At 40.4% G+C, this 19,165-nt stretch overlaps 1 protein-coding gene and 1 long non-coding RNA gene across 6 annotated transcripts in view; both read left to right on the top strand.

Annotated features, from left to right (window-relative positions):
• Window positions 1-3,643, top strand: part of LOC114230014 (uncharacterized) — a 29,642-nt gene extending 25,999 nt beyond the window's left edge. Inside the window, exon 3 of the long non-coding RNA XR_008557743.1 lies at window positions 3,554-3,643. This is a non-coding gene — a long non-coding RNA (uncharacterized LOC114230014). The remainder of the gene's footprint in view (window positions 1-3,553) is intronic.
• A 7,067-nt stretch (window positions 3,644-10,710) lies between these two features.
• The window catches only part of EPB41L3 (erythrocyte membrane protein band 4.1 like 3), a 98,641-nt gene continuing 90,186 nt past the window's right edge, over window positions 10,711-19,165 (top strand). For 3 of the 5 annotated variants that reach the window (XM_054723995.1, XM_054723994.1, XM_054723992.1), the window contains exons 1-2: window positions 10,715-10,885; window positions 18,906-19,090. In XM_054723995.1, coding sequence (XP_054579970.1) covers window positions 18,917-19,090 — 174 coding nt within the window. In that variant the 5' untranslated portion in view covers window positions 10,715-10,885; window positions 18,906-18,916. Of the gene's footprint in view, window positions 10,886-18,905; window positions 19,091-19,165 lie in introns of all 5 variants that reach the window. The other 2 variants (XM_054723996.1, XM_054723993.1) reach the window with 2 other exon arrangements.

Genomic DNA, 19,165 nt, shown 5'->3' with positions numbered 1-19,165 from the left:
GAAGCCGGTTTGGCTCAGTGGATAGAGCGTCGGCCTGCGGACTCAAGGGTCCCGGGTTCGATTCCGGTCAAGGGCATGTACCTTGGTTGCGGGCACATCCCTAGTAGGGGGTGTGCAGGAGGCAGCTGGTCGATCTTTCTCTCTCATCGATGTTTCTAACTCTCTATCCCTCTCTCTTCCTCTATGTAAAAAAATCAATAAAATATATTTTTAAAAAAATTGTAGCCAAGAGATAGTACTGAGTGGAATTGCTCCACTGGTCTAAAACTAACGATAGCGTGTTCATTGCGTGCCTCCTATGTCTGTTGTACCTATATGTTGTACTATATTAAATACTGCTCTGTGTGCATTATTTTACTTAATTCTCCACAATCATTAGGGGCATTTTATGTGCACTTTACAAGTGATAAAAATTCATCTGCGGAGAGTTGAAGTAACTTTAGTTCACAAAGCTGGTAAGTGGCAGAGCTAAAATTTTAACATAATCTGTTAGATTTTAACACTTTGTAGGAGATTATTGACTGATACCAAAAGCGATTAGCAGTACTTATCCATGTCTTTCATATTTTAAATAATAATGTCCTTTTGGCTTTTATTGTTGATCTCCTTTTGAAAGAGACAAGGTACATACCAAATTGTTAATGCTAAATAGAAGCTGGGTGGGTTATGTGATGCCTCTTGGATCTCACACCATTTTCTGTGTCCCTTGGTTGCTCTGGGTGTTGGTTCGTTGCGAGTTTGGATAAGCAGTAATCCGCCTGTGGCTGAACCTCGTCACACGGGAGACATCACAAGGGACATTAGGGTTGCGACATGGGATAGACGGGTCATTCTTGGAAGTGCTTTTCTGGATAACAGACACTTTTTGTCATTTTGATTTTACACCAGATGTAGTGCTCCTCCTTTAGGTAAGTGTGGAGCAGGTGTGTTCTGGATGAGAGAGGGGCAGTGTATTAATGAATGTACTTTTCATTCCGGTCATGCCCGGGGTGTGCTGTGGGTGGGCCTTATTCAGCCCCAGTACCCAACCCGCCCTGGAGGTGCCAGGCAGGTGAGGACCATCCTTAGACGTGGACTTGAGGAGGGTGAGTCCCAGCAGTCTTAGGCTCCGGACATGGAGACCCTCGTGCTGTCTCCTAGTCGTGTCTAGAGAGGCCATAAGAGAATATATCCCAGTTGAAGACACATCTGTGACTCTGCGGTACAGCAGGCCTCCGTCCTTCCTCTGGTTTCCAAGGTACCGGCACTAGAGACAACAGCGACTGTGCTTTTTCTGGTCACGCACCAGGATATCCCTTCCTCCCGTGGTGGACCACGCCTTCTTTTAGAGCTGGACTTTTGTCTCACCTCCTGATCTGTTAAAGAGTAGTCCACATTGGCAGTTTCTCAAGACCATTCTGAGAAACTAATAAGAAAAACAGTCATAGCTCTAATTCATTGGGGATCTGCTACGTGCCAGGTATTTTCTATACAACATCTATATAGGTAGCTCCTTTAAAGATGAAGAAACTGAGGTTTGTGAGGTCACACTGGTAGAGCAGGAATTCAGCCCCTGTCTGTCTGACATCAGTGCCCAAGCCCTTGCACTAGATTGGGCTGTCTTTTGTGATGAATGATTCTAGGAATTGTAATAAGCCAGTCCATTATAGTGCCATTTTGCATAAAAATTAACTGTAATGGGCAGCACAATTTCAAATAACATTTCAGGGATTTAGCAGATGGGTTCTAAGTCGGCCACCGTAATCTAATGAGCACCTATTAAGTGCCCGGCACTCACTGTTCAAGGGCCTGAAGACTCAAAGCTGAGTCCATACATTCGATAACAAACACTCATTGAGCACCTGCTCTGTGCCAGATACTCTTTTAGACGATGGGGAAACAACAGTGACTGTTACAGATGAAAATCTCTGCCCTCGTGTGCTGGGAGCCTCCAGTGGGAGGAGACAGATAAAAAGCAAAGTAAATAAGTGAAATATTTCAGATATCAGATTGGTGATAAGTGTTATGAAGAAAAACAGAGCAGGAAAGGAGGATAGGGAGTGGAGGGGGTCGACAGGGAAGGCCTCACGGAGAAGGTGAACTGGAGCAAAGACGTGAATGAGGCTGGAGAACCTATCATGGTGGGAGCATTCCGGGTGGGAGTGTCCTGCTGTGTCAGAGCTCCGGAGGAGACCTTGGGAGGCCGCCAGAGTGGGTAAGTGAGAGAGAAGAAAGCAGAGGAGCATTTGTGCAACATTTTGTTAGGCAGGTATAATGACTCTAACTTCCTCTTCATGAAATGGGGAGTCATTGGAAGATTTTGAGTGGAAAGGTGACACAATTTGATTTATATTCCAACAGGATCAACCTGGCTGTTTATGGAAAACAGTACAGAGAGTGCAAGGGCAGAAGGAGGGAGACCAGTTAGGAAGATACTAGAGTAACTGGGCAAGCAAAGATGATGGGCTGGAGGGATGGCCATGATGGACATGGTGGCAGTGATGGTCGTGAAGGGGTGGAGGAATGGCATGATCATAATCCTGATGTGTTTTGAAGGTAGAGCCACAGGGTTTATGAAGGGACTTAATGGAAATTTTGTTAGTCTTTTTTTTTTTGTATTTTCTTTGGCCTAAGACCCTGGAAAGATGGGTTGGCCATTGGGGGAAGACTCAAGGATCACCTGGTTTGGGGGAGAAAGCTCAGGAGTTCACGATGCCTTAGGTTTGAGATAGACTTCTCATAGAGAGTGAGAGTAAAGACCTGCTCTTGTCTTTAAGAATCTTGCGTCTGGTAGCAGAGACTCTGAGAAGCAAATGTTCCTACAAATACAGTGAGTCAGTAGGCCTTGATTGCTGAGCTTGTGTGGTGAGGATAAGAGTGAGGCTTGAGCGTCAGGAAGGCATAGGAAGTGGCTGCCCTTAGTGTTCTACCAGGGAGAAGGAAGGACGGGGGACTACTGAAAATATTTTAGTGCTTAAGAAACAGCCTCTCTGTTCCAAATGTGCCAACATCCAGCTGGAGAAAACAATAGTAGGTAGTAATCTCTGCCCTTATTTAGTAACTATTTTTTCTTCTTTTCATAACCAGTGTTTCCCAGGCTATAACAGTGCTGTGTTGCTAGTTCTTAGTTTTGACGCTGTAGATCATGGACTGAATTTGGTGGAAGGCGCTTGAAATCCATTGACCCCACCGCTGGCCCGACTCCCATCCTACTTAGAGGAGAGTTCAGCAGGGCTGCCAGGGTGAAAAGAATATAGTAAAGATATTATTAGAAAGAATTTGGCAGGTTTTCTTGACATTTGGAATTGGGTAAATAAGAGGTTTGGTCATGAGAGCCTTTAAAAAAAAAGGATTTGGTGCATCTATTACCTTTTCTATTAGGTGTCTAAGACCCTGACTCAGGGGAAGTGCTCAGCCCTTTTTGAATTGAATTGAAAGCATTGGGTATAGGCAAGTTGGGTGACCAGATTGGAGTTGTCACTAAAGCAAGAACCGAAGGTAGCCTGTGAATTCTAATTAACAGGGTTTTATTTTTCCCCTTTCCTGTTCACTCCTCTTTCCCTTCCTCTCCAAGTGTCCTGTTCTCAATGGAAGCCCATATCAATTTAAAGGAGGTACTTCTTTGGAAAGAAGAGGAGATGAGATTTTCTCAACTTTAAGGAAGTAAGATGTTCTCAACCTTGTTCAGTTATAATCGTACTCATATAGGTGAATACTAGTATTCTTTCCACCAGTTATTACTTAACATTCTATTGTGAAGAAGACTGAGCATGACTGAGATGGAAGAACATATCTGTTGTGAAATATAGCTTGTAATGAGTACTATATATTATTGAAGTGAAGATCTATCTAAAATTCACAAACGTCTAGTCTGCATATGCCTTTTGCTTATACCAGCATAAACTGAATGGCATATAAATTTATGAAATGCAAAAAGCAATAAGATTGCTAGGCTGATTTTGTAGCAGTAATCAAAATAAACACAAATCGATGGCCTTGATCAGGGCCAGAGATCTACTGTTATCTACTTGTATTTCTGTCTCCAAATGCAGTCCCTCAATAGTTCTAGGACTGACAATTTCCTTGTAGGCCAGTGGTTAGCAAACTTTAGTCCAAGAATCGCCTGGGTGTTTATTAAAAGTGGGAAATGCTATCCACTGTTCTCAATCCAGCCTGCATTTTAGAATCCCAGGGAAGCTTTTAAAAATCACCTGTGCCTAGGAACGGCCACCAGAAATTCTGGTTCCGTTGGTAAGGGTACAACCCAGGCATCTTAGGATTTTACTTAGTGAATTACTCCAGAAATTCTCTCCACCTGCAGGTGAGTCTGGGGAATGTGCAGTTTTACCAGAGCCCCTGGTGGGTCTAATCGAAGTGGTTTGAGTGTCATCCTCTGCCACTCTTAAACCTCCACCCAGTGAACTGTGGCACCTGTTTATATTAGTGGAGAATGAATAGGCGCATTTCAGATGTGCTAAAACAAATTATGTTAGAATTAATCCTTTTAAATAAAAAACTAAGTTAAAAATTAGGAAAGTGACCTAGCTAAGAGTATTTTAAAGAAGTGATAAATACATCTTTAAGGAGAAATATTTTGTTGATTTCTTTTCTTCTGATGACAAAAATAGTCCTTTTGTAGAAAATCTGAAAAAGAAAGACAGTTGGCCCTCCAAAGATGATCACTCTTAACATTTTGGTTTATCATTTAACTGACTCTCCTCGTGGTGAGTTTGGACGTTGAAAACCCCGGGCTTCATCCACAGCCTGTCGAGGGCTAGCCCGTGTAGGGTTAGTCGTTATCCTCTCCACCTGTAGGGCCTCCGTTACGAGCCCATCTCTCCCATCCCTGCTCTTGGGGAATAGTTTAATGTCGTCCCCTGTCCCTTCATTTTTCCTATTCTAGATCAGAAACACCAGTGGGGGTCCAGGAAGCTCTCATTCTGCGCTAAATCTGTGGGACTCTTTCCAGGAAAGATAGAGTTGCCCTGGTGACAGGACCAACATCATCCTCTGTTCTCATCCATCCCAGTTTCGCTTTTGCATCCTTGCATTGCAATTGTTCTCGTCTTTCCAGCATGACTCTGCCCATGGCTATTTTGGGAGCGCAAACGCCCTTTTCCCTGCCTGCTTGAGGACCCCCCAACACACACAAAAGCAGAAGAGTTTTAAAGAGTTAGTGTGGCTTCCTTAACTACATAAAAAGCTTCCAGCTAGACAGTTAAAATTTTAAAAACTAATTTCATCATGAAAAGTGTAGTAATTATAAAAATTATCAATGTAGGAAGTGAAGCAGGTTTTGTTGTAATTAAACCTTTTTTAAAAACCTAGACCATAAAGAACCTATAAAAACATCTTGAGATGAACTGCTTTCCAGTCTTTCCGTTTTTCTTCGAATTTATTTTTGTCTGTAGGGCTTTAAGTTAATCCCCAATGAGCTGGAAATATGTGCATTTAAAAATTGAAAGAGCTGTTTATTGACTTAGTTGCCCGTTAGAGAAAAACTGTATAAATGATACATCACACCTGTAGCTGTTCAGTCATTTTTAGTACATTGTGTGGGAAATTCAACCCCTAAAGGCAGCTCTAACCTCCAGCTGCGTTTATCTACTGAGTCACGAGGCTTGAACGGGTTCCTTAAAGCTTTAATTGCAGAGGATTTGGGGTGCAAATGGGAAACCTTGTCAGTGTTCCAGGCGCCCCGTGGACAGCCCTGGAGTAAAGAGTCCTCTTATCAGCACCTCAGAGAACTGGAGGAGGAGCTATGCTCAAGCCACTCCTTCGTGTGCCAGAGAGATCTTTTAAGAACATTCTTTGTAGTCTTCATCCATTACTAGCAGCCAGATGAAAGCTGATGCCTTACAGTAAATACAGCATAATTACTTGGCCTCATATTTGTATCGAAGGATGAAAAAATTCAACAGCCTGTCAAAACCCCGAAGTGCAAAAGGATCCAGAGGCCAGGGGAGCTCCCGTTTCTTCTCTCTGTAGGAGTTGTGATAGGAGCTGTGAACACTTAGTAATTAAATGTGTGGAAATGTGGGGGAAACCAAATTTATTAATTGGGCTTTGGAAGATAGAAGTGTCCTAGAAAACATCAGGATTAATTATAGAAAACTGATCAAAGTTAGCATATTCAATGCGGGGAAGAGTTGAGAGGTACTCACTGGTATTCCTTTCTGCTCAGTGCTGCGTACCACACAGCAGACAGTGGTGTAGGGGTCAGGCTGAATTGGATCTCATTTCCCAAGACATCATTTGTAGACATGTGACTTGGGGCATATTTGTGTTCAATGAAGCTGGTATATTCTATTATTCATTCATTTATTTATTTAATGACCACTAGGCTGCCCATAATGGTTGCTTTGTATGATTTTGTAAGTATTGAATGAAAACAATACTAGAATACCTGGAATTTTCCCATATATTTCATTTCTTTTTCTTAGTAATAGAAGAGCCTTTTTAAATATTTCTTTATTGATTTGATCCAGCGGGATTCCTGCTGTGTGAGTCTTCGTGACTCACCACCTAGAACTCCTTTATAAGACAAGATACAAATATTTACAGGCAGCTCACCCCCCTGGTCCTTGGAAGGTCATTTGCCCCTTTGCTTTCTTTTTCCTTCTCACCACATGTCCTTCTGTGACTAGTTTCAGGTGCCTGCATGAAGCCTGCTATTAGGAGCTAACCACAGAGATAAAAGCCTGGAGTCATGAAAATGGACAGGCCAGATCTGTGTTTTGCTGATCATCTGAATTTGTAGGGCTCCTCCATACACGTGGGACCTGCTGTTCTGTCTTGTATTTGTGAGACTCGGAAACACAGACTGTTCCTTCATTCATTATTTGTCCATTGGCTATTTTATGCAACATATTCCTGGACAGACAGAGAGTTAGAGAACAGGTATTTGCTGTTAGGTCTTTTTTAGACAGCCATCTTGTAATTCTAGCTGTCCTCAACCCTGAGATACTGACACCTATAAAGAGAAACCCAGATTGTGGATTCTCAGCCAGCTACCCCCAGGTATCCTAGGGTACTGACCCTCACTAAGGGGCAAAGTTTGGAAGCCGTAGCCATAACTTTCCCCTTATTTTTATAATGAATGGTTCTGTGGGAGAGAGACACATTTCAGGACGAGTCGAGAGCTCTTATTTGGTGGTAGATGACTGTACAGAGTCTGACTCTGTTTTAATTTATTCACTCTCTGTGGTTCACACCTCACTTCTCACAGATGCAGAGTCAGATGTTGGGTAATAGAAAAATATGCTCCTGCATTAAGGTGCCAAAGATATCTTTTGCTAATAAGTTCTTCCCAGAGATAGAATTGGCCAACAGTACAGAGGAAATACACTATCTCCTTTTCTCTCCTCTTTTGACTTTAGCCATGGAATTCTTGGAACATTTTAAACTGTGGAGTTGGACATTTATAACTAGATACATTTTACTAGCTCTTGTCAATTTGAGGCCCTCCGCTAACACTACTTTCAAAGTTGGAACTAATTAAAATTTAGGCTTGTTCATTTGAGGCTTAAAGCCACTCAATGAAAAGTTATAACTTGTTGAGAATCTAGAAGAAGAGTCAGTACCATTCATATTTCTCTAGAAGCAACAACGATCATTTATGTATTTTTTTGTTTTCCAGGAATATATTGGCAACCTGGGACAGAATCCTGAAGGCTCACAATAGATTAAAAACCTCTTTTTAATAAAGGAAGAAACTAATATTGTGATGTTTTATATCTATATTTTTAAAGATAAATAAGTAGGAGGGAAAAATAGTCTTTAAAATAAAATATAGGTTTATAGAATCTTGAATTGAATTATGTTTGACTTACATTAAGTCGAACAGTAAGGTAGCATATTAGCAATGTGGAATTATAGATGATCATATAAAACAATATCTTTAGAAAGTTGTCCGATTCTGAAATAGGAATAGGAGGTTAAGAGTAGATTTTATCGATGCACTAAATTGCAGAACTTGTGTGGAACAAAGAGCTTTGTTATTGAAGGCAGCAACTCAGATTTCATTCTTGGCTCTGGTTTATATAACCTAAGGCAAGGTATGCACTAACCTTACTGTCCCCATCTGTCCTGTGGGGGTAACATCCGCTTCAGGAGGGTGGGGGTGAGCTTGTGTGAGAGGATGTGAGGGAGGGTTCTTAGCACCACACATTTGTGTGTTCCCTGTGAACAACTTCCTTTACTTTTGCAAGCACCATACTGTTAATTAAAAAAAATAAAGCTTGAAAGGTTTATGAGAAATTAATGGTCCAACTCATGACAATCCATTGCATTTTAGAAATTGAATTTTCCTTTTAGGAAACCATAAGGCAGTATCTGGACAAAGCCAGAGCTGCGAGGGCCAAGGCGGTCACCACGGCAGTGGGGGGCCGAGCCCCTTGCACGAATTTCATGCATCAGGCCTCTAGTTTTATAATATTTTTGGAGAGCTTAGTTAAGAAGCAAATATACCATGTTTGGAAAATCATCTACACATTGAGGCCATACAACAGTTTCTTCCTTAGAAAGAGTGGCTAATGTTTAACAGAAAATGGAAAAAAAGAGTTGCTGTTTTTAGCTTGTTTTCTTAACACTTTCCAGAATACAATTTGACATGAGTATTGAACACTCTGCTCTTATGTATTTCATTGGCCCTCTGAAATTAGCATTTTGATTTAATTTGTTACTTAAAAACTCAAGTATACTGTGGGAGTGCCTTTGGCTAAGGGAAATGAAGTCATAGTCAATTCTGAACTCTATTTCAATGATAGGGAACACAGATGAACTGCTATAAACAGCCATCAGGAAACTGAATTCAAGTATTTATGTTAACTATTGAAAATATATATATGTATGTGTGTGTATACACACACACACACACACACACACACACACACACACACTGAGTGGCCAGATTATTATGCGTTCAGAGATCATCATAATAATCTGGCCAATGACAGCCTCTTGGTGATAATCATGTTAAAATCTCAGGGAAACTAAAATTTTTTGCCAGGTTATGTGGGAAAGGAACATATGGGGTACAGGGGCCACTTCTCAGATGAACTCTAGAAACTTACTGTAGAAGAAAAGGCCAAAGCTTTCCATGTTAATCTGGGTTTGGTGGGGTTTTTGGAAGTCTGGAGCTGTCACTTAGACCACAAGAATACATTCCTTATCGATAACCAAGCATAGTTTCTCATCTGAATTAGATGTTTTTTAAAATGATTGCTGACGACGTAGGGGTCAATGATGACTTCCTGTGTTCAAGATGATGGAGCACTGCCTAGAAGAATAACCGTTGAAACTTGACACTTGTTTGTGGGTGGGCCCTCTGCCTATTGGAGAAGGCAGTACTTGCAGTCTTCTCACCTCTAGGGAGCCCTGTGTTTATAAGACATCTAACACAAGAGATTTCACCTTACCAGCCTGATCCGTCTCCCTGTCTTTGCCGAGCTCTGATCAGCGGTGCTGATGGCTCTAGAAGGGCATCACTTATATTCTCTCCTGCTGCCCTGCTCCAGCATTTTCTCTCACCTGGACTTCTGCCATGGCCTGCTAACTGCTCTCCCTGCTTCCACCAACTCCTCTCCTCGGGAGTCAGAGGTGTCTTTTAAGTGTCAATATTTCTTAACCAAGAAATATTCAAACAAAAGCAAAGAAACTTGATTAGTGCAGCTGTGCCATTGCTAACTGTGTACTCTCCTTTAAAATCTCAAAATAAACTCAGATCTGTAGGCTCCTTCCCCAACCTCTGGAGTTCAGGAACCCCAGTCTGGGAATTTCCTTATTTCTAGCAGAGTGATAATGCAAACACCCGAACAGAACCTGAATTGTTGTTCTGCCACTCTTTCTAGAGAGTTAATTTGCCTGGAGTTTTGCCTCCTCGGGAACCCTGCCTCCCCTACTATTAGTGCTGTCACTGGACACTATTAAGGTCCTTCACTAACACAAGTCCCCCGTCCCCCAGAGAGGGAGCCAGCGCCTTCCTTGGTTTATTGAAATGTATCTAGAGACCTGTGGGGACAACCCTTGCTTTTTTGAAATACTCTTGGTATTTCAGAGGTATATGGAATTTTATACCCTGGTACTTGGCACCAATTTGATTTGAAAAAACAAATACATGTTAATAAGGTGGATGTTTCCATAATTATAATCACTATATCTGTCTGTCTGTCTGTACATCTAACTACATCTGTTAATTGCTTAAACACCGAGGTAAACATTTTTTAACTTGGAAGTTAAAAACTTACTGAAAATAAACCAGGTTTTTCCAATGTATTGAGTAAACTAGGAGTGTTTCCTTCAGCTTTCTCAGATTATCTGGGTAAAAAGTATTATTTCAGAGAATGAAATAAGAACGTAATAGACTCAGTTCATTAAAGAAGCCATCAGCTGCCCATGCAGTGGGAGGTTGTCTTTCTCGCTAGCGTACTGGTGATTGCCTCCCTAGTTGCTGATGCCCTTGGAGCTGGTAGGTAAGATCACTTAATATCTGTCTTCACTTTTCTTAGAGGACAAAATTTCCTTAGGTTTCATGCTGTTACTACAACAGAGTCTCTGGTTCTCAGGAATCCCAGAATTTCAGAATCTTAGAACAGAAAGGAAAGTCAAATTCCGTTGAGGTCACAGAGGATGTGGCCACCTTGAGGCCAGAATGCAATCTCTCCAGGCTGGTTCTCACCCTCCTGCCCCATCAGGGCTCTGCCCCATCAGGGCTCTGCCCCATCAGGGCTCTGCCCCATCAGGGCTCTGCCCCATCAGGGCTCTGCCCCATCAGGGCTCTGCCCCATCATGGCGCCTCTCCTGTGCTTTTATTTATTCCTAATTTTCCTTTAATCTTCGGAAGTAGCCTGTGATTTTTTAGTTGCATCTAAAGTTTAAAGCTAGTGTCATTGAACTTGGGATTAAGGTGAGTGATTATTTTTCCATCAAGCAGGGGTTATTTCCCAGGGAAGCCCTCCCTGCCCCCGAAGATTTGTTGAAAGCCCCTTCTGTGGGCTTAGTTCTTGCACCCTGGCCACTGTGGTTGATTTGCTTCTCAGGGTAATCTGTCAGCATGCACATTCCTTGAAATAGGGGACTGTAGCCTTACTTATTATTTTTTTTGCTTGTTGAGTGTTTCATATTCCCAACACTGAACTGTAGATGTGCGTTGCTGTTAATGAAATCATTGTCCCCATGCTTGATGGATCTGGGTAATCCTCTGCAGGTTTAGAGTGGTTATTTGGAAAGTATTTTTTTAAATTACTGTCATCATAAAAATCCAGCTTTCTGTTTCTTTTATAATCTTGAAAAGTTAGCTCCATAGAGGTAAGTATATTGGTTTAATAGGATTTGAACTTCGTATGACCATAAAGCTTATTAAACAAACAAACAAAAAGAACAACCACAATTGTCCCTGCCATTAGTCACAAACATTTAGTGTCTCAACTATTCTCAAGTTTTCAAAGCCCTGAATTTCACTGCTTTGTGCTTCAAGGAGTAACTGGTACATTGCTGCCCCATCAAGGCCTGCTTGGTACATTAGTTTGTTCTTATTTTGAGCCAAAACAATGGAAAAGTCCAGCTGACCCTTTCTAATGTTAGTCACCCTGCCAGAGTGGTCTCCGTACAGTGAGATGAAGTCTCCTTAATGAAGATGAGACCACCTTGCAGGACCTGACTTCTGCCTGGCGGGTCTCATCACCTCTCATCACTCCCTTACCTTCCAGCCACAGCAGACTATACGCCCTCACATAAGGAAGTACATGTGATTTTGCACACTTTTCTGCTGTTAACTGATTGGGAACTGCTGCCTAGAATTATCTTTTGTCTTCCTTCTTTCTTTAAACACAACTCCAGAAGTGAAATTGACAGACGTGAAGTGGATTGAGTTGGGAGTAAGGAGAGGTGGTGTCCCGATTCTAGCATGAGCAGCTGTGCAGATGAGAGCTCACCTACTGAAATGGGAAGACTGCAGTAGAGCAGATTGGGGGGCTGGGTGGGTAGAGGATCAAGGGCATGGTACGGATGGGCACTTTAATTTTAGGTGCCTCTCAGATACCCAGATAAGAGAGGTGAGAAGTAGAATGTATGTCTGTATGTGGACCTAAGCCTCAGAGAGGTCACCAACTGAAGAACCTGTGTTTTGGAATTGTCACTATATTTGAAACAAAGTAAAGGAACTCTCCGAGAAAGAGGATTTGAAGAGTATGACTGATTACTAAAGAACTGCAAAGTTTAGAAATGGAATATGAGAAAAAGACTATGAAGGAGCAAATGGAAATGAGAAAAGAGTAGCCAGAAAAGGTAGAAGGCAAATCAAGAGAGTGTCAGAAACAGAGAATTTTAAAATGAGAGATGTCACATAGGATTTATTGGCTTGTAGGGAAGTCGTTAGTAACCTTAATAAGGTTTACTAGAATAAGGGGGAGTGCAGTTGACCCTTGAACAACACGGGTTTGAACTGCGCAGCTCAGTTGAGAAAACAGTATATAAGTGGTACCGTGTAGGAGAGGTAGAGATGGGGGTTGTAGAAGGAAGAATGTGAGACCAAGAGCAGGTTGATATAGTTTCTTATGGTTTTTTAAAGATGAATAATAATAAGGCTTTTTTTTTCTTTTAATGCAAATAGGAAGCATCTAGTAGAGAGATCAGGGAATATTACTTTTAGTTTGAATATTACTATCTTTTAGTTTGCTTGCAATTGGTGGTTTTTCGTGGACTAATGGATAGGAGTCAATAGTTATAAATATATTTTAGTGAGTATGTATTCATCTACTAACCTCTCATTTCCTATAAATTTATGTTTGAATTATAAAAAGAAAACAGAGCTTGTTTGTTTTTTGTTTTTAATGTCCTTTGTAGTGCTATACTCCTGTAGGCAGGTAAACAGTATCCCGTGGGAATCCTGTTTTATATGTGATTTATATTAAGCATTTTTCTCCACTGTCTTAGGTTGTCTTTTAATAAAATAATACAGAATTTTCATATCAGCAGGAGAGGTAGATAAATTTTAACAGAGAAGCTAATTTAGCAGTCATTTAGTGAGGAGATGGGGATTTTAGAGATGCTACTTCTAAAAGGGGAAAAGATGAGTGTAATCTGGCTTTTTTTTTTTTTCTTTTTCTATGGAACAAAAAATTAGAGCTGAAAAGGAACAAAGCCTGGGATGCATGACAATGGCCATTTCTTATAGGTGAAATGAATTGTGAATATGATTTCATTTACACCTGCATGATGCTGCCTTTGAAGCTCATTACCATTTCCTCTGGCATTCGCTTAATGAACATATGCCCCAGAGAGGCATAATGAAACACAGTTTGTTTCTTAAAAAGTGAAGCAGTACTCTTGCCATCACCCCAGCATACTTAATGCATGTCCTTACCCCAACTTTTAAGATTTGGAGTTTCTAGGCATTCAAACCTTGTTAGCTCAAGAAAAACATAATAAGGTAAATTTCGTATTTAAAAAAGGGCCCAGTTTAAGCCAAAGCTAGCACAAGCATTTGTATCGCTTTCTGTTTGGGATTGTAAGTGATGGTGTCTACTTTGAGTAACTGAATCATCAACAGCTGTGTTTCATCCAAAGTGAAAAAATCAGGAGAAGAGAAGGGAACATCTTTAATGAGTTTGGAAGGGAAATGTGCAACTTTAGGTATTGGGGATCATCAGGAAAGCAAGGAATGGGAATATGAAAAAAAAAAAAAAAAACCAATGTCAATATCATGAAAACCTAATTTTTAAAAATATTTTGGCATTTGGGTACAGGATTGGAGGTACACACTGTAACGTTATTAAAATAATGAGCTAAAGTTAGAAGTACTGTATTTAGATGCTTATGATTTTGTTTGGCATTTAAAAATTAGTTTATTACTTGCTTATATTGGCATGTGGGTGCGGAAGAAGACTATTTTTAAAAGTTTTGAAATTGAATTTACTGATCTGGGCCATCGATACCATTTACTCGTAGGTATAATATGAACTGATGGCCTTTCAGATATGTGGAATTAAATATTGATTCTAGGGAGGTTCCAGAATTTAAAAGCCTTACGTTATTAAGGTTTATTACTTTACTTTCGCTCTACAGCAATGGAAGATTTATTGTATTAAAATTAGTCAAAAAACAGCAATGATTTTTTTCATTTATTATGCATATAGCTGGAAAAATAATATACCTAAGAAATATTTGACAAGGGCATAGATGTTTATTTAAGGTTTGAGGTTTTGTGATTTATGTAATATATAACAGGTAAGGTATTATACAGTGTATTCATAGGTAGAAAATAATGGTAGGTTATTTCATTATTTAAATAGTTGATCGGTGCTTGCTGGGCTCTATCCATTTTGCATTTTTATTCAGCGTTTGTATAGCTGGCTCTTTGCCTTAGGGAGTCATGGAATTAAAGACAAAAGCAGGTGCAAAATGGTTTCATGACCAGAATAAAAACATTGAAACTCACTATTAGAATATTTTTTTACTAAACTTGCCCTTTTATTTCATGTATAGTGAGTTCAGAGGCTCATGTCATGGGTTTAGAAAGGCTGCTATTTTAACATATATTTGACAGCTTTTTAAAGTTTAGAGTACACTGATATGTGATGTATCTACTGCAACTATATTTGTGTAAAAACTCCTTAGTTTTAAAAAGTAGTAAGGAAGTTGGAAGATAATGAAAGAGGTGACAGACTTGTTGGCTTTGGAGTTTCTTGCCTTTCACTATCTCCCCCCGCCCACACACACACACACACACACACACCCCTCACCTACATCACTAATTTCAGATCTGAACCCCTCATTTTTTGGAAGAGGAAGTAGGAGACTAAAAAATTAAGTTAGTCATCTAGGTCCTGGTTGGTGTGGCTCAGTGGGTTCGAGTGTCGTCCCATGGACCAAGAGGTCCCAGTTCCATTCCTGATCAGGGCACATTCCCAGATTTTGGGCTCAATCCTCAGTAGGGGACGTGCAGGAGGCATCCGATCAATGTTTCTCTCTCATCGATGTTTCTATTTCTCCCTCTCCCTTCTTCTCTATCAAAAATCAGTAAAACATATTTTTTTAAAAAGAGTTAAGATTTAACTTCAAGCTCATTGGGAAACTATTAAAAGGTTTTCAGTAGTACATGATATGATTAGATATGATGTATGATTTATAAAGATCAGACAGAATAGAGGTGGGCAGGAATAGAGGCAGGGAAGAGGAGATTATTGAAAGAATCCAGAAGAGAAATGATGGCTTGCTTACCAACTCAAGATATACAGTTTATCCTTGAACAACATAGGTTTGAATTGCAAATATCCACTTATATGTAGATTAATTTCAGTAAGTATATTGGATAACATTTTTTTGAGATTTGGTATCAATTACACTAGGCTACCATAAAGCATTTATATTGTTGCTTCTTTATTATCAGTGCATGAATTGTTATATCTGTAAATAAATATGTATTTCTTTTTTATCTTTTCTTTTTTGATATCCAGTGTTATAATATCTACAGTATTTTATATCATAAAGACAATGTTGACATAGGTACTGAGGTTACTCATCTTGTAAATAGATGATGTAAACACAGTATTGATAAATGCAGTACTGTACAGTAAATTTATTTTCTCATGATTTTCTTAATTACATTTTCTTTTCTCTGGCTTACTGTATTGTAAGAATACAGTATAAAATAAATGTAACATACAAAATATGTGTTAATCAACTGTGTTATTTGTAAGGCCTCTGGTCAACAATAGGCTATTAGTAGTTAAGCTTTTGTGTGAAGTCAAAAGTTATATGCAGATTTTTTACCATGTCAGGTGTTTGGTGCCCTTGACCCTTGCATTATTCAATGGTCAGTTGTATTTTGGAAGAATATATTTTTAATATATATTTACAAAATTATATATTTTGCAGAACTTTCCTATCCTATATATTATTATTATTATTATTATTATTATTATTATTATTATTATATATAATAAAAGGCTAATATGCAAATTGTCCCCTTGGGAGTTCTATTGGGAGACCGGGAGTTTGATCGCTTGCTATGACATGCAGTGACCACCAGGGGAAGCATGCAACATGGCGGTGACCAGAGGCAGCTGCAGGGCGCTGAGGGAGCGAGGGAAGGAGCAGGCAGGGAGGCGGGGAACCTGATCAGCCCTGATTGCTGGCCAGGCCTAGGGACCATACCCGTGCACAAATTTTGTGCATCGGGCCTCTAGTATTAGATAAGGAAAGTGGGGGAAAAGAAAATGTCAGAGGTAACTTATGGAATTCTGGCTTGAAGGAATGGCATTGCCATTTATAAAGGTGAGGAAGGTAAGGAGAGGCGCAGATTTGGGAGAAAAAAAATCAATAGATACCTGTGAAGAATGTCAAGTGGGGAGTTGGAGTTTTAAATGTTCAGAAAAGAGGTTGGGACTAGAGATATGAATGTGGGAATTGATGGCTTATAGAAAGTATTTAAAGCCCTGAAAAAGGATATCACAAGCTGGGGAGGGAATGTAGAGAGAGGAAAAAAGAGGGTCTAGAATGGCATTTTCTGGGACATTCCCATATTTAGAGGTTGGATAAGGAGTAAGCCCATGAAAGAGAATGAAAGGGAGTAGCCAGAGAGCTAGGAGAAGTGGTGAGTTCTGAATCCGAAGAGACAGAGACCTGTTGACAAGAAAAGCCTCATCGGCAGGTTGGGGCTGCTAAAGGCTCAGATGAGTCCAGATAGACTAGAGCGCATGGTCCATTGCATTAACCACAAGAGCCACCCCAATGGAGTCAGACAGGAGTGGTTGCAAAGAGGAAGGAAGTATAAGATGGTAAAAAGTCAACAGAAATTTTTTGAGAAATGAGTGGAAAGCAGAGAAATATGGTAGTAGCTGATGGAGGGAGTAAGATCCAGGGAAGGCTACTTTGTTTTAGTAAGATGGGCTCCACTAGAGTATGACTAGTAGATTTTTAGTCTGTAGATTATTTTAGTTTGGGTGAGGTTCCAATAAAACAGAAGTTGATTTCTACCTCATGTAACAATCCAGAGCAGGTGAGTTGTACTCCATGAGGTCATCCAGGGACCCAGCCCGAAAGAGGCAGCTCTGGCATCCTCCCGAACTTGGGGCCTCCGTGACTGGGTCTATGGGGACCATGTAAGTTATTAATTTCCAGCCAATGGGAAAGGGAAATCAAGTGGCTTTGTCTTTATGATGATGACCTAAACGTTGAATGCATATTCTCTGTTGTCTCCTTGGTCAGACTTGATCAAATGGCCACAACTCAAACTGGATGGAGGAGTACCAGCAAAAACTGAAAGTTTAGTTACTAAAAGGAAAAATAAAGAAAATGGAGTCTAGGGAGTGTCTATTACTGCCACAGATTATGGGGTGGGGGAGGGGCTTTATGACATATTCATCTCTGTTTCTAAATTGTAATAAGTGCTTGACTTATATTTGGTACTTAATAATCGTTTGATGAATTGAACTATTAACACTAATCTCCCCGCTTCTGAAAGGAGGAATTCAGTTGTAGGCTCCACTATTTTTTTCTGTAGACTCATACCACTTCTCAGTATAAATATACAGAAGAGAATGTAATATTTACTTTCAAGATTTGCTTGAAAATCTAAAATGTAATGTAAGGAAAAAAATGTGTTAGTTTTATTTGGATTATCATCTTGCTCTGAATTTGGACTTGATATTTACATACACTTTGGGCAGCTGAGTACATGTCAAGTTGATAATGTCTCTTATTCAGCAGAAAGAATCCCTGGTGATTGTAGAAAGTAACCCTACATAGAAGCACTGATAAAGCATTTAGTTTATTACCTAGATTGGTATTTAATTTTTATGTTTCCCCTTCCAATTATTAAACATATCCCAGTGTTGTTTTTGGAGGTAGGAACTAAATAGTTTTACTACAGAGTTTTATTTTGCATAATTTTACATTATACTATTATGTATATTGTGTGCTTAAAGGATTAAACTAGCCCTTTGCTTATGATATTTTTACCATAAAATTAGAATCAGGAAAGAAAAAATTATGACAATCTGAGATATTTGTTTTTGAGGTGGTTCCCACACACCCAAGATAAGAAATGACTTACAATGACATACACAGGCATAACAGCTCTGTGGCTGCTTAGAGCAAAAAGCTGCTTTAATAAAATGGCATGTCTATTCATAGAGGGGAGAGTAGCACCAGAAAATAAGTTCTTTAGATACGGTCATGTCCAGTTCGCTCATTTAGCAGATGTAGAAATTGGGGCACAACATACTTCAGTGTCTTGACCAGCAAATGCTTAGAAGATGGTGGTTATATTATAAAGTCTCTTTTAGGATGTAAGAGCAGATTATTATAAATTAAGATCTATTGTTTGAGTGTGTGAGATATTTCCCTTTCAGCATTCAAGGGAAATGGAAGGAAGCCAGGAATAAGCCTATGAGAATGAGCTCGTGAGGGAGGGAGAGGTGATGCTGTCCAGCTTCCCTCCAGCTGTGGCCAGTGCTTGTCCCATGTGGGACAGATTCCATGTCACTGGAGAAGCCTCTGTTGTAGTTGCTTCAACGAGAAATCAAAGAGAAAGCCATTTGTTCATGCAAGCGTGGAGAGATTCAGGGGGTGGGAGAGGCAGAGCAGGATCCTTAGAGATAGGAAGGAGAAAGGGGATGAGAAAAATATGTGCACTTCCATAATTAGATCATCAAAAATGTGATAGGAATAAAACCGGTGATCATTACAAATCAACTTTTACTTTAGTTAAACGTTAATTGTGAACCATTCATGGGCACCCATCTTCATGCTAAATTTGACAAGTCGTTGGTTAGTTGTGTGCAGTAGGATCATGCTTTGGTTGTTAGCATTTCTCCATCTTTGTACTGTGGTTCTCTGCAGCCATCCTGTGTAGCATCCTGGTTTTCTTGTTTAGGGAAGGTAATGGCACCCAGTGATGGGACTTTCCCTTTTTCTGCTTGCAGAACAATCAACCATGACGACCGAATCTGGCTCAGACTCAGAATCCAAGCCCGAGCAGGAGGCCGAGCCCCGGGAGGCAGCAGGTCCGCAGGGTCCCGAGAGGGCCCAGCCGGGGCCGGAGGAGCAGCACCAGGCCTTAGAGCAGTTCGCAGCCGCTGCGGCGCACAGCACCCCCGTGAGGAAGGAGGTGAGCCCAAGGCACCCATGGGGCCCCGCACCCCTGCAGCAGCCGGAAAACCAATTGAAGAATATTTACTGAGCA

This window comes from Eptesicus fuscus, chromosome 12 (genome assembly GCF_027574615.1).
Source record: "Eptesicus fuscus isolate TK198812 chromosome 12, DD_ASM_mEF_20220401, whole genome shotgun sequence".
NCBI classification, from domain to species: Eukaryota; Metazoa; Chordata; class Mammalia; order Chiroptera; family Vespertilionidae; genus Eptesicus; species Eptesicus fuscus.
This window is presented reverse-complemented; position numbering and strand designations above follow the sequence as displayed.